This window comes from Solanum pennellii, chromosome 7, assembly GCF_001406875.1.
Source record: "Solanum pennellii chromosome 7, SPENNV200".
Classification (NCBI taxonomy): Eukaryota; Viridiplantae; Streptophyta; class Magnoliopsida; order Solanales; family Solanaceae; genus Solanum; species Solanum pennellii.
Genome location: NC_028643.1, coordinates 65,984,476 through 66,000,414, shown reverse-complemented (window position 1 = coordinate 66,000,414; position 15,939 = coordinate 65,984,476). Strand labels below are relative to the sequence as shown.

Sequence of the window (15,939 nt, the reverse complement as noted above, 5' to 3'; positions counted from 1 at the left end):
CCCCATAGATTTACATAGAAGCCAATTCCTGCAAAGGCAGAGATTAGAGAATATGGAAGCTATGATGTAAAAATGGGTATCTGCTGGCTTATAGTATTATGGATAATATTCTTGCTATTTTTTGCCTTTACATAATGCTTCAACTCAAAAGTTAGGAAGATCAAGTACATTGTCAGTGATTTTTCTTCTGTTTTGGGCTGGTCAATTGAATAGGTGAGGAAGATGTCACATAATTGTCTACGTGATCTCCTGCAAAACTTTCAGTCATCATCTGTGCTTGCTCCTCTATTGGCACCTGCTAGTGAAGCAATCACAAATCTCTTTGAAAGGTCCCTTCTTCTTGCAGGAGGAACAACTGTAAATGCCTCTGAAAGACCCAAAGGAGCACAAGAAGTCTTACACGTGCTGGATGCCCTGAAACTTTGTCTTCCTTTTATGTCTTCAAAGTACTTGAATAGCACTTTGAAGTACTTCAAATCTTTACTGGAATTGCATCAACCTCTTGTTAATAGGCGCATTACAGATGGTTTGAATGCTCTTTGTATCCATCCAACAGCAGAAGTATCTCCAGAAGTGCTTCTGGACCTCTTGGCTTCATTTGCAACTTCAGTTTCTGCAAATGAGTCATCTGCTGATACTTTGACATTCACAGCTCGCTTGCTTGGCATTGGGATGAGAAAAGTATATTCAATTAACAGGCAGTTATGTGTGGTTAAGCTCCCTGTGGTGTTCAACTCTCTTAGTGGTGGGTGTTTTTTCCCCCTATTTTCTTACCTTGCGTAGATGGCACACTTCTGAATAAAATGATATTAAGAATTCAATTGTCTCATGCAAAATAAAGAAGGGGATAAAGTCTTTTACTTCACCTACCAGCTTAGTTCTTTTCCTGTCCAATTCTGGTTTTGGTAATTTGTTGTTTCATTATTACTTATTTACTTTATGGCCTTTCAGATGTACTAGGTTCTGAACATGAGGAAGCTATAAGGGCTGCGCTGGAGGCACTCAAGAGCTTAATACATGAATGCATTGATGAAAACTTGATCAAACAGGGTGTGGATTACATAATTAGTTCGAATACTGATACGAAAAAATCTGGACCAACTATCATTGAGAAAATCTGTGCCACAATTGAGAGCTTGCTTACCTATCACTATGCAGCAGTCTGGGACATGACATTTCAAGTGGTGGTTGCCATGTTTGATAAGCTAGGTGATTATCTGTTAAAAAATCTATAGCCATCTTAAGCTCTAAAACTCAATATTTAGTTTCAAGTTGTTGAATGGTCTATAAATTATTTTGTGTATATAGTTTTTTACACTAACTCAAATTAGGTTTCATGGATTTGGACTTCCTAAAATGATATCCACTTTGATAAAACTGAGTACTTGTTGTTGCTTCTTTCCTTAGTATTCTACTACTGATCATGCCTATTGTAAGTGACTTATCATTGGACGGAATTGGTGATGTAATGAGCTAGATTTAATTGCGTTCTTCCTATACATCAACCAAGGAATGACTAGCGAAGTGCTACTTTTCATTGACTTTTTTTTAGGTTGCTATTCTTCTCAACTTCTGAAGGGAACACTACAGAGTTTGGCTGATATGGAAAAGTTGCCAGATGAAGACTTCCCTTTCCGTAGACAGGTGAGCCTTGCTTTTGGGGTTGTTTAATCATGGAAATGGCTTTTGTCGTGTTAACCTTGATGTCATTGGGGGAGTCCTTTTTTCTTTTTCTTTCTCCCTCACCTATTTATTCTTATATTACTGCTATTTACAATTCAACCTTTTCGGCGACAGTTTGTCGTTTTTCCTATTTGATATCTGACTGACAATGAGAATTTTTTTTTGAACATTGATAAAGTTGTATTCTTCCGTATTAAGGATATGCTGGCCACCTTAAATAATTTACAGCTCTAACCAAAATTACAAGCTCCCTATTAATTTTATTATTTGATCTACATCTTCTATATAGAGCTATTTGCACCAAAAAAGTAGTGATACCAAACAATTCCATTTTACTTTGTGAATGAAGTAAGATCTATCTTCAAAACTAGCTTCCACCATTTCTTTTTAGTCTTGCTACCCCCTTCTGATCCAGCAACTAAAAAGGTCAGAAGTTTGTTCTTGCATAGTCCAGTTGAAACCTCTGATGTGGGGAACAACTTCCAGATCTGTGTTGTGAATTTGCAATGTAGGAAAAAGTGTTTGTTTGTTTCTCATATTAACTTACATAGAGAACACCTAGGGACTAGTTGCATTCATTTTGTCTGTAGGACTTCTTGAGTTGAGCAGGCTCTTTTGATGACTAACCAAGTGAAGCATTTCACTTTAGTGAAGTTTATTGATTAAATTGGTCTTTGCAATTAAAATAGGAGCGTACTGTTACTGCTCAGTCCTTGCGTTGAATGGAGATCTCAAAAATTGATAAACAATGTTTTATGATCCTAATACTTAAAATGATGCAAATGAACACAAAAGTTTTGTATGTAGAATAGGATCAGAAAGGAATTTTTTAAAAATGAACTACAAGAATATGATGAGAGAGCATTGCAGGTTTTCTGATAGATCGTAGCTAAGGAAAGGAAATGAATGAAAAATTTTAAGTATATGGATTTCTATCTGGATCAACTTGATTCAGTAAATGAGTTAAAAATAGAACTTGATGAGTAATTTCTAGTAGATGTTGGTAAAGTTTGTGCAGAAATTCCAGAAAGTATAAAATGTAGGGACAAAGGATGGAGTAGCATTTTAGTCTTCTTCCGAGACCTCTTCGACTGATGTTTTATACATAATATTTTATTTGGCAAATGGCACACCCTCTTGATAAAAAAACAGGACTGCGAGAATTGACTAGGAAAAATACAGAATAGAGACACTTGAGAATTAAAAAGAGTAGTTGAGACCTAGCAAAGAAAGGATCAACAAACTCTTTTTGTTGATGATTGCTGTGTCATGAAATAACAGTTTATTTTTAAGTGTGATATACAGTAAAAAAACCACAATTTATTTATAAGTGTGAGATACACTACAAAAATCATAAATTTGTACAAATATAATCAATGATTGTGTTGAACATTTGTTATAACGGGTCTTGATTTTTGGATGATTCGTTTAATGGGTGTGCCTTATCTTTTGCCTTTTGTCAACACCATTAATTTCCAAATGGGACCAACTCGATTCCTTGAATTGTCCTTATCATTATATCCAAAAATGTGATACAATGCAACAAATTTGTATCATATGTTTGACAACATTAGTGTCATGGTAAGGATGATTTGACAAACATGTTGACTGCATTAAAGAAGCAACTTAGGGGTCTCGGGGTAGCCCAAATGAGTAAAAAAGGGATTAGTGGTGAAATGGAGGGGTCTAAGAAAAGTGGTAGCCAAGAAGGTTAGATGGTGGAGAAGGATGTGAAGCTAGCGGTCGCAACTACTAAATGACAGTTTTTGAGTTCATGTATGAAGAGCTTGAGTGCAAAGGCAGGTATATAAAGTTGTATAAGCTTGCCAAGGTGATAGAGGAGGGCATGTAACCTAGGCCAGGTGAAGTGCATCAAGGATGATAATGACGAAGTGTTGGTGAAGAAGAGCCACACATTATAAAATAAAAAACCTACCCGATTATTCTGTATGGCTACAGATTTATATAAAAGTTTTTTTGTTTTAGTAAGAGAAACCTAATAATCATTTCGCTTAGTAAATGTTTTTTTTAAAAACCATGGACACCTCTACATTAGGGAAACTATAGATTGTACGATGGAGTTAAAATAATGGAGATGACTCAATACCCTTCTCAATCATGATGGGATTGCATCAGGGATCACCTTAGTTCATTCCTATGTGCCTCGGTGATGGATGAATTGACACGACATATTCAAGGGAAGGCATCGTGGAGTATTTATTCTCATATTCAATATTGATTGATGAGACGCACAGTGGAGTTAACGACACGTTGGGAGTTTGGAGAGAAACCGTAGATTCTAAAGTTTCAGCTTAAGTAGGACTATGTGTAGTACCTGGAATGCAAGTTTAGTGAAGATTGATGCACAAGTTATACCCAAGAAAGGAAGTTTCAAGTATCTTCGAACCATAATCCAAGGAAACAAGGAGATTAATGATGATGTCTCACATCATATTAGAGTAGGGTGTATGAGATAGAGGCTTGCATTCGTGGAATTGTTCCATAAGAATGTGTCACCAAGCTTTAAAAGTAAGTTCTACCGGGTAGTGGTTAGACCAACTGTGTTGGTGTGGCTAAGTGTTTGGACATTCAAGAAGATACAAGTTCAGAAGATGAATGTAGGAGAGATGAAGATGGTCATATCAATGTGTGGGCAAACTAAAAGAGATTAGATCAGAAACAAAGTTATATTGGGTATGGTAGGAGTGGCCCTCGTTGCGGACAAGAAGAAGAAGGTGAGGTTAAGATGATTCAAACATGTGAAAAGGAGGTGTTTGGATGTGTATCTAAGGAGGTGTTAGAGTGGTATTTAGGTGAGGTAGAGATAGACCGAACAAGAATTTGGGGAGGTGATTAGACAAAGACATGACACAACATCATGACAGGAAGGCTGATGATTATGGTAGAAGGTTAGTAGGTAGAAAAGTGTTGTCACACTATATATGGGAAAGGCAGCAGGCCAACCTCCTCTCTTCTCATTCTTATTTGTAGTAATATTTACTAATCGTATAATGTATCTTATTCTTCAATGTGTATTACTATTTGTTGCTTCATTTTTTTTTCTTTTTTTCTTGCGATCCTACTTCAGCATACTTCGGAAACTTCTCGTTTGAGCCGAGGGTCTATCAGAAACAACCTCTCTACCCACACAAAGGTATGGGTAAGGTTTGTGTACATTCTGTCCTCTCCAAAACCCCACTTGTGGGATTACACTGGATATGTTGTTGCTAACAATTTCTTTGATGATCAGTTTATGGCTTAAAGTAATGCTGGTTTTTTAAACAGTAATGGTTCTCGTATTCTCCAAGGTTTACCTTGTGCATCTTATTAGTCATGTAATGGAATGTGTGGAGCACAAGTATGATCTTGCTTTATGTGGATCTTCTTTCTCACCTAAAATTAGATTCAGTCGGAAAAAAGAACCATGAAGATATGTCTGAGGCCTGCTTCGCTAGTTACTCAAATAACCTCCCGCTTCCAAAATATTGGCAGAGAGTGACCATGGTCCCTAACCATTATCCGTGGAAATATAGGTTGTGTCTTAGCAGGGGATCTTTTCCCTTGTGGAGTTTTTTTTTTCTGTAATTCCTTAATGTTCTTAGGGATCTGATTTGTGAGTATCGGTTTAGCTATAACATTTTCTTATCTAATAGAATATGCTGATAATTTACGGCTTTGTTGATAACAGCTGCACGAATGTGTTGGATCAGCTGTTGGTGCAATGGGACCTGAATCTTTTCTTACTCTTCTTCCTCTTAAACTGGATGCACAAGATCTGTCAGAGTCCAACATCTGGCTTTTCCCAATTCTAAAGCAAAATATTGTTGGTGCGCATTTAAGTTTCTTTACCAACTCAATTTTGCCAATGGTTGGAGCTATGAAGCAGAGGTCTGCAATGGTATGTTTGATGCTAAATCACACTCCCCCTCACCCCCTACACACACACACACACACACTTTCTTTTATTTACAGGGTGAGCTCATTCTTATGTTTTCTGCCAGCTTGAGCTCGAGGGAAAGATATATTCAGCGAGAACTATTGATGGAATTGTGTACTCATTGTGGTCACTGTTACCCTCATTTTGCAATTACCCTGTCGACACTGCTGAAAGCTTCAAGGATCTGGAGAAGGTATTCCGCAAAGCTCTACATGAAGAGCCTGATGTTTGTGGGATAATATGCTCCAGTTTGCAGATCCTCATTCAGCAGAATGATAGCATTTTAAAAGGGAAAGTTGATCTGTCTGATACTGAAACAACCGTTCCCAGAGAACGAGCCATTGCACGGTACAACCAGCAAGTTGCAGACAATAACTTGAACACATTGAGCCTTTCTGCTCAGAAACTGCTACCTGTTCTCTATGATGTCTTCTTGAAATCCTCTAAAGATACTGGTGGATTTTTGCAGGTTTGTTTAGAAGAGATACTATTACCCCCTGTTTAATAGTGATGGATGATATTTATTTTATTGATGTTTTAATTGATATATGAATTCTCGGATCACAGTCACAACTGCTTTAAAGAAACACTACAATGAGAAGGGAAAAAAGAAGAGAAACAAAATGCATATTCTGCATATTATCTCAGTGTCATGTGAGAAACAAAAGAAGCTTGTTGGAACTTCGTCTTTCAATAATAGTTTGTGGGTCTGCAGCTATCAAGCACTCTGACATTTGCTTATTGCTTTTCCATGTGATACTTAATATGAAAGGAAACACACTTTTTTTTTCTTTTCTACTCCAATGATGTTATCAAGTGATGGCTCCAAAAGTCTACATCTCTTAACTGTTCTATGTATATCCTATAAAAAGGATGAAGTTGAGCCAAGGGAACTGTGATGAAGCTGCATCAACCTACCACACTGTGTTTTAAGTAAACCCAGACTCGGCGCATGAATATATTAAAATTTTAATAAATTTAACTTTACCTTGATATATTATTAACATAACATTATTTTACAACTAAAATAATTATTAACATTATGTTATCCATATCTTTTTTTTCTTTTGCAAAAAGTATTTAAATCTGTGTCCAAGTTTAGACTGCGAATTCGATCCTTTCACTCCAAATCAACACATCATTGTTATGGAGGTAGTAGGTGTTATTGATTTAAGAAGGGTCTCTGTAAGGTTCTGCCTAACCTTTGTCCTTGTTCGTGTAAATATTCTTAATTTGCACTTCTAATTATCTGTCACATTGCATAAGTTTCGACGGAGATCCTTAATAGTATTGCCGCATGGTTGATTGGAGGAATACTATGTTATAGTATTTTATTTTCTTTTCAGCTGTTGACAAGGTCTGTTATTGGAATCCAAATGATTGTGTGCTAAACATTTCTCTTTTTCTGTCTGTGGTTGGTTTGATGATGCCTGAATATAAATCATTATTGGTGAATCGGCAATTCTATTTTTTCTAAATTATTAATATCTGAAAATTTGAATTGCTTTTTAGAAAAAAACTATTGAAAATATTCTTTGCTCAGTTTTTTTGATAATGTGTATTTAATACAGAGAACAATTGGTGTATTGGCCTCTATTGCTGACAAAGTTAGAGAAAAGAGTCTCGACCAAACCAAAGGAAAAAGAAGGGTGGTAAGAGTGCTATTTACAAAAATCATGCAGAGGCTTTTGGAGGTGACCCAAGAAGCTGGGGAGGCAGGGAAGGACAAAAAATCGCATTCAATGCAGATTGATGACTCATCCAGTAAAAGTTCTTTGTCAGAGAGGTAGGATGATTAAATCACATTTTTTTCACTCCTTCTGCCGTTAATCCCTTTTTCCTTTGTGTTAATGACATCCATATCTCTTGCTTCTACCATTTAGGGCACAGTTATTTGATCTGGCAGTTTCATTCTTGCCTGGTTTAAACGCTCAAGAAATTGGTGTGCTGTTTGGTGCTTTAAAGCCTGCTTTAAAGGTTGGTAGCAGTTGTGGCTTTGCTTCTGCACTTTTAGCTTCTTCATGTAGAAAGTTTATTAACTAATATGAGGCACAGGATGAGGAAGGCTTGATCCAGAAGAAGGCATATAAAGTTCTCTCCATGATCCTTCAGGTAAGTTTTTTCCCAAAGTATCATGAAGTTATTATTGAAGTTCCTTCTCAGAATTCTTCTCAACATATCTAAGACTGGACGGTTATATCAAAAATTAGAAACGATTTCAAGATAACTTGTTAGTTGAGTAAGCTTTGTAAAATATCATTATCATGGTTAAGAATATTTGGAGGAAAGGCGATTCAGGCCTTTCATGTTAATGCAGTCATTTGATGGTACCCAATTGAATTAAATTCCAAGATTGAATACTTGAATTTGGCATGAAATTAATTTATGCCCTTGTCCTTGTTCTGAAGCAAGTAATCTGAACTATAATGTTAAAGCACCTCTTTTATGATTCTTAATTATATTTTTGACACATTTATTTTGTGGCTAATAAGTTTTGCAACTTCTGTGTACAGGACTGTGATGAATTTATTTCAACGAAGACCGAAGAGTTGCTTAATTTGATGATTGAAGCACTACCTGCATGTCATTTTCCAGCCAAGCGTCACAGACTTGACTGCCTATACTTTTTGATTGTCCATGTTACGAAGGTGAGGATTATCCTCATGTGGATGATATACTAAGATGCCTCTGATTTATGCAAATTCTTACTGAATTTTGCGAAGTCTTTTAACGGTTTATTGCATTCTACAGGATGAATCAGAACAGAGGAGGCGTGACAGTATTACTTCTTTTATGACTGAAATTTTGCTTGCACTCAAAGAGGTAAACTTATTAATTGTGATAGAGTTTCACTGTAGAGTTTACCCAAATTTCTTTTCCATACGAATTTATATAGCTGTTAATCTGCCAATTTGTCCTCCATGATTTTCTCCCATAGTTGTGAAGTGGTACCAACCAGTTTGGTGACTGGCTAAATGGAACGTATGGACACTCTAAGCTTGTTTTGCAATAAACAGTGCCGTGAAATAATTTTCATGAATCATTTTGTGGGGACCTTGACTATAGAAAGTGCATAGTTCAATATCTTGACATTCTATTTCTCAACCAAGAGTGCTGCTATTAATTAAATGAAAAGATAATTCCAATGAACTTTTATTTGCATAATGGCATATTATGGGAGGACTCTACAGGAAATTGTATGCTCTCTTATATTTGATATTCTAAACTTCATACTCTATCAAAATCAGTTTTGAGCCCTTTGCAAATTTTTATGGCAACAAGTTGCTAGCTATAATCAATGTTATCATCATGAATTTTACTTTCCTTTCTTTAGGTTTTATTCATCTTTCAAACTTTTAAGAGTACCTAGCCTATACCTACAGGTGCTCTTAGTTAGTTAGTATTTACATGTGAAACGACATTCTAAAGTACACTGGCTAAGCATTAGTCTTTGTAGGATGCTGATGGAATATGATTGTACAAGCTACACTTGTAATCTCATTTTTGTGCTTTTTATCTTTTATCTCCATCAATTTACAGTTGCTCTTTCATTTGTCATTCATAGACTTGAATGGTCTTCGATTTCTCTTTAATATCGGGCATCTTGCAAAAGCGTCAAGTTAGTTCCCAAAATAGTTGGTTTCTTCTTTCATGCATGATCATTTTTGTCTGAGTTTTTTCAGAAGTTCATAGCGTAATAATTTCTTACCATTAACTAGTCTTGGCTGCATAACTGGAAGGACAGCTATACTGTTTACATCATGATTATTTGATTTATGTGCTGAGTTATTTGATGGTTCCATATAAGGCTAACAAGAAAACAAGGAACCGAGCGTACGAGATTCTTGTCAAGATTGGCCATGCTTGTGCAGATGAAGACAAAGGTGGCAGAAAGGAGCACCTGCATCAGTTTTTTAATATGGTATGACAAGTATAATCTGATGAATTTATGTAATGGAGTAGGATCTTTCAGTTTGACATAAGCTTCATTGTCGTTGATGTTCCGCTGGCAGATTGCTGGGGGTCTTGCCGGGGAAACACCTCATATGATCAGTGCTGCGGTTAAAGGCCTCGCTCGACTGGCTTATGAATTTTCAGACCTTGTTTCTGCTGCTTACAGTGTCCTACCATCAACATTTCTTCTCCTTAAAAGAGAGAACAAAGAAATAATTAAGGTGTGTTTTTGTCTGCATTAAGACACTCTTCGAATTATGTTCACCCGCCATCTTATGGATGTCAGCTGAAACTTGTCTTGAATGCAGGCTAATTTAGGGCTGTTGAAGGTACTGGTCACAAAATCGACGGCCGATGGATTGCAAGCACATTTAAGGAACATGGTAGAGGCCCTTCTTGGTTGGCAAAATAGTACCAAGAACCATTTCAAAGCCAAGGTTTTTGCTTTTCTCCTAGATTCTAAACTACTGTGGTTTGAGTTGGTTTTGGTTCCTGTATGCAATTACTCAATTTTCAGTGGTCTTCTCTAATTTTGTTTGTGGAATCTCTTTCCTGTTATGAAAAGATTAGATGTTGATTGAAAGGTGGCGGGTGCATGTTATGTTTTACAGGTTAAACTGCTTATTGAAATGCTTATCAAGAAGTGTGGAATGGATGCTGTAAAAGAGGTGATGCCTGAAGAGCACATGAAACTCCTTACTAACATAAGAAAGGTTAGTTATGATCTGGACTAGAACCTGTGAAAACGCTAGTTTGATATTAAATGTTCAGATGAATTATTTATTCTTCTGATGAAAATGTAGATCAAGGAGCGAAGAGAGAGGAGCCTCGCCTCGAATTCTGAGGAAAGCAGATCCCGTATGACAAAAGCAACGACATCAAGGTTGGTTTCCTTTCCTCCATACCTACATACTGAAGTTAAGAACAATATGCACAAGAATATTGGTAGGGATGGTAATGGGTCGGGGCATATGTGCGGCGGGGTTGATTCAAGGCTATGTGCGATAGGTTGAATTTTTCTTTTTAAAACTATGCGGGGCGGGGTGGGTTGCGGGTATATGTGATTTTATGCGGGTTCAAAGTTAATTTTAACTTTTTAAATGTTATAAGAGTGATAGAACATTATTTATTAAGATGATTTCTTCAAAGCTACTAAATTATTCAAGATAGTTTATGAATATGGTTCAATAAAAAATAATACAATTTGTTACATTATCTGTTAAATTAACACAACTTTTTAAGTCATTATTACATTATGAACTTCTAAAAACATTCGGAGCAAAATGATCATGCATGAAAGAAGAAAGTAACTATTTTAGGAATTAACTTGACGCTTTTGCCAAGTTTACCCAATCTTAAAGAGAAATCAAAGACCATTCAACGCTACGAATAACAAATGAAAGAGCAACTGTAAATTGATGGAGGTAAATGATAAGAGAACAAAACTGGATTACAAGTGTAGTTTTTGCAAAATCATATTCCATTAGAATCCTACGAAGACTAATGCTTAGCTCCCAATTGACCTCTAAAAAATAATTTTTTACGTCATTATCTATTAAATTAATACAACTTAATTAAAAATGAAATTTATTTTTATAAATTTCTAGAAAAAAGTATTAAAATAATTATGCTGGGCGGGTTGAAATGAAAAAGGTTGTTATGCAGAGCGGAGCGGGGTGGATTAAAAATTTTGCGGGTTAAACTCAATCCGCCCCATTGTCATCCCTAAATGTTGGATGAACACAAGAATATTGGATGCCTAACCCATGGTGAAGCGACTAAAACATATTGGAGTATTTTATGTACCTTTGCTGGGTTGAAACAATTTTTTATCATGAAACAAATATTTGCCTATTTTTGACCGTCTCTGTGTTAATGATGAATCTTCAGATCATTCCCAGTTAAGATGGACAATGACTCTTTGGTCTTCAGTCTTTTGTAGTTTGTATCACATGGATAATAAGTCATTTCAATGTCTTGGTATCTTGTCAAGTAGTATTTTAGTACCTGTGGTATTAACTTTTCCATCCTGTTACAGGCTAAGCAGATGGAATCATACAAAAATATTTTCTGAGTTTGATGATGGAGAATCTGAGAACAGTGATGCAGAATATATGGACACGAAAACTACTGCTGGTCGTAGGAGCAAGGCTACATTAGTATCAGACTCCAAAGCATCTTTATTACGGTGAGTTTGAAAGTTTTAAGATGTAATGTCCTACACTACGTAGGAAGTCAAATGTAATTTAGTTTAAAGGAAATGAATGATGCTTTGTAGCTTTAAACTATTTCACATGTAAGATGAATGGGTGTATGTCATATTTCCAGGTCCAAGAAAACACGGAAAGCAGCCAAGAGTTTGCAGGAAGATCTGTTTGATCAATTAGATGATGATCCACTTGACTTACTTGACCAGAAGAAGACCAGGTCAGCTCTTAGAGCATCTGGCAATCTCAAGAGGAAGTCTGAATCAGAAGATGAAGCAGAAATAGATTCTGAAGGCCGTTTGATTATTCACGATGGAGATAAGAAGCAAAAAAGAGTTAAGCCAGCTTCTGATGATTTAGATGTAAGAAGCAAAGCAGGGAGTCGCTTTTCAGAGAGCTCAAGGAATACTCAGAAACGGAGGAGAACATCTGAATCAGGATGGGCTTACACTGGAACAGAGTATGCGAGCAAGAAGGCAGGTGGTGATGTCAAGAAGAAAGACAGACTTGAGCCATATGCCTACTGGCCCCTTGACCGCAAGATGATGAGCCGGAGGCCTGAACATCGGGCAGCAGCACGAAAAGGAATGTCAAGCATTGTGAAGCTAACAAAGAAGCTTGAAGGCAAGAGTGCATCATCTGTGCTGTCCGCGAAGAGATCTAAGACTAAAAAAAAACGAGGTCATAAATAGAGGATGAAGTCGAAGTCTGATTTGATGATGCTACGTCATGAGGGAGAGCTCTGTCCAGAGGCTTGGTAGTTTTTGTGCCATAGTTTGTAGTTGGGGATTCTGGATATCCAGTACTCCCATGTTTTCTTTCGCGTCCTTTTTTCATTTAATTCATCCATATATATCACCTTCAACAGGTGCTTCGTTTTTTTGATAGGGTTGTATGTAGGAAATCGAGTGTACGTATGCAAATGCATTCAATACAAGCTACTTGAATTGGTGAGTTATTGGTATTATATAACATTATTGCAATATGCAATAACTTAAAAGCATATCCGAGTCTTCTGTATTATACCAGTAAACTTCTTGATTGTATTTGATATTTTGCAGTTTCAATCAAGAGGGTTTCCTTTTACACCTAGTTTGGATGGTTGTTATCCGTTGTATTGTATTATTAGTTTAAATGGAAAAGGGTCTAAAATATCCTCGTAGTATTAGAAATGGTACAAAACTATCCTTCATTCATCTATTGGCTCTAAAATGCTTTTTTTTCATCCACCTATTGGCTCAAAAATAGATATCTACCTTTGGATTCAAAATTAACCATTTATTTTGACGATTTCAAATTTAAACCGTTTAAATATTTTTTTAAAATACTTGGCGCCCAATTATTGAAAATAATTTAATTTATTAATATCATTTATAAATCAACTCATTACCCACCCATTACTAATTAAACCCTTCCCAATTAATAAACCAACTATAATATCAAAATCGCCCTAAACCCTATTAAAACACGACGAAATTACAGATTCCTTAAAATGACATTCAAAATTATTCGAGTCCAAATTGAAACCCCAATTAAATTTAGGTCGAGACTTCGTATTTAGAAGGACACTTTTAATAAAATTATCTTTCAAGCTTAAATTAGAATTTTATAACTAAAAGTAAAGAAGTAGTACATTCCAAATCAATTCATGCACCTTTTTAAATATAACTTTATATATATTTATTATTTGTTTTAAATATTTAAACTTTAACATATTCTTTTTTAAAAAGTTATCTATTAAGTAACATGACATAATTTAGACGAATGATTAATTAAGATGAACTTAGTCAGACTTTTAAGTTTATCAGTAATTTTTAGTTAGACAGTTGAATTATAATATGTTTTGATTGAAGACTATGATAATCTACTTCTATAGACATTTTCGTCTCAAATTTTTAGAAACAATCATTGGCAGTAGCTTTTTTGTTGTTGCATTAGTAATGGGGCTTATCGATTGGGTGTGGTTTAATTAGTATTGGGTGGGTAGTAGATTGATTTATAAACTATATTAATAAGTTAAATTATAACAAATAGTTGAGAGTCATGTATTAAATTTTTTTTTTAAATAGTTTAGATTTTAAATCGTTAAATAAGTGGTTAATTTTGAACCCAAAGGTAGATGACAATAGTATTTTGGAGCCAATAAGTGGATTGGAAGGGTATTTTAGAGTCAATATGTGGATGAAGGATAGTTTTGTATCATTTCTGATACTTTAACTGATACTTTAAGGATATTTTAGGTCATTTTCGATAATTTAAACACAATATTTCTTTTTTTATAATTAAATTATAATACAATATATGATACGATACATTATATTATGAAATAATAATTAACAACCATCCAAAATAGAGTGAGAATAGTTAGCAGGCCGAAAATTTGAGTTGTTTACACTCATTATATCTTAGTCTAGTTCTCCAATTTGCGGATAATCTGTTATTCATCCAGCATTGAACAAGATGTCAAATTTTGATTCTGAAGCAACACATTTGATACTCTTGTTATATACAGAAGAAAAAAGGATGCATGAATTTAAGACCAATATTTCAGACTTGTAAGGAGTGAAACCCAAGTGTTATGGAACAACTAGTGACAATTTTTACAGCTTCATTGACGGATTGTCCTTTGGCAAACAATATAAAGATAAAAAAATGTCTTTCTGCTACAGAGTTTACATCAACTTCATCACAGTAACCACAACTGGAGCCCTTCTTGAAAGAAAGCAAGCACCCAATACCCATCTAATAGCAAAAATCTTTTTGTAAAAGGAGTAGTAGGATCAAATTCAGAGAATATTGAGTATGCTATTTAGATTCAGAAAGTAGTTTCCACAAAATACAGCATCTAGGCCTGCAACAATTACAGTTCCATCAGGAGCATTGCAACAGAAATCATAAAGGTTCATCAAAGAACTGAGCTACTGAATTAATAAAAGTTGCACATACTGCACTGTTAATCTAAAGTAGAAATTGAGTTGCAGACAACACTTTGTAACGCCGTTTAAATTAGATTTTCTAAAATGAGGCTCAAATCCCCACGAGCCTTTTAAGGGCTCACACAGCTTTTTGTTGGGTTTTATTTGCCCTAAATTTCTTACCATAAATAGGTTTTCCTTTTAGGAAAAGGTTTTGGATTGACTAATCCTTTTCAGGTAGGAAAAAGTTTAGGACTCTATAAATAGAGACATGTTCCTTCTAACTTAATCAGCATTCACAATGTAGTCTTAAAGGCTTTGAGAGTTTTGGTTAGAGGGAAAAGTTATGGGTCACAAGCTTGATACGTTATCACTTGTGTGAACCTCCCATGTATTCCGAGTGAATTGGTTGAGGTTGTTTCCCTCTGTATTTTGTACTCTCAAATTTATAGTGGATTGCTCATCTCCTTTGTGGACGTAGGTCGATTGACCGAACCACGTTAAATCTTTGTGTCTTTTGGTATATTTCTTGTTGTCTTCTTACTCGTGGTCTTTTGAAGTTTGCTTTGCTAGCTTCCGCGTTTACACCTGCTTATTTACGGTCCTAACAAGTGGTATCAGAGCCAGATTCAATGATGGAGTCAGGTTTAGTGGTTCGATAATCGATGATTGAACCAGGTTAGAAAGAGGTGTTCATCTTGGCGGTTGTAGTTCTAGCCGCAACCTTTTTGACAGTAATGAAGATTTTGTTGGAGAAATTGTTTCAGAGAGGTTCTCTGTGTTGAGACATAAATTTTGCAAAGGAGATTATGGAGAGGAGAAGCAAGTTGTTGAAGATTAAGTAAAGAAGGTGGACAAATTTATTTTGTCAGAAATTCAGGCCAAGGGGGAGATTTGTTGGGTTTTATTTGCCTTGATTTCTTATCATAAATAGGTTTTCCTTTTAGGAAAAGGTTTTGGATTGACTAATCCTTTTCTTGTAGGAAAAGGTTTAGGACTCTATAAATAGAGGCATGTTCCTTCTAACTTAATCAGCATTCACAATGTAGTCTTAAGGACTTTGAGAGTTTTGGTTAGGGAGAGAATTTATGGGTCACAAGCTTGATACGTTATCACTTGTGTGAACCTCCCATGTATTCCGAGTGAATTGGTTGAGGTTGTTTCCCTCTGTATTTTGTACTCTCATATTTATAGTGAATTGCTCATCTCCTTTGTGGACGTAGGTCGATTGACCGAACCACGT

The 15,939-nt window shown here is 35.6% G+C and overlaps 1 protein-coding gene across 1 annotated transcript in view; it reads left to right on the top strand.

Annotated features, from left to right (window-relative positions):
• The window catches only part of LOC107026018 (RRP12-like protein), a 14,510-nt gene extending 1,706 nt beyond the window's left edge, over window positions 1-12,804 (top strand). Inside the window, exons 2-18 of the mRNA XM_015226842.2 lie at window positions 214-745; window positions 952-1,209; window positions 1,553-1,644; window positions 5,372-5,581; window positions 5,685-6,089; window positions 7,192-7,406; window positions 7,504-7,597; window positions 7,676-7,732; window positions 8,134-8,268; window positions 8,372-8,443; window positions 9,429-9,542; window positions 9,634-9,795; window positions 9,883-10,011; window positions 10,186-10,287; window positions 10,378-10,457; window positions 11,613-11,762; window positions 11,903-12,804. Of these exons, the coding sequence (XP_015082328.1) occupies window positions 214-745; window positions 952-1,209; window positions 1,553-1,644; window positions 5,372-5,581; window positions 5,685-6,089; window positions 7,192-7,406; window positions 7,504-7,597; window positions 7,676-7,732; window positions 8,134-8,268; window positions 8,372-8,443; window positions 9,429-9,542; window positions 9,634-9,795; window positions 9,883-10,011; window positions 10,186-10,287; window positions 10,378-10,457; window positions 11,613-11,762; window positions 11,903-12,473 (3,378 nt within the window). The 3' untranslated portion in view covers window positions 12,474-12,804. The remainder of the gene's footprint in view (window positions 1-213; window positions 746-951; window positions 1,210-1,552; window positions 1,645-5,371; window positions 5,582-5,684; window positions 6,090-7,191; window positions 7,407-7,503; window positions 7,598-7,675; window positions 7,733-8,133; window positions 8,269-8,371; window positions 8,444-9,428; window positions 9,543-9,633; window positions 9,796-9,882; window positions 10,012-10,185; window positions 10,288-10,377; window positions 10,458-11,612; window positions 11,763-11,902) is intronic.
• The last annotated feature ends 3,135 nt before the right edge of the window (window positions 12,805-15,939 follow it).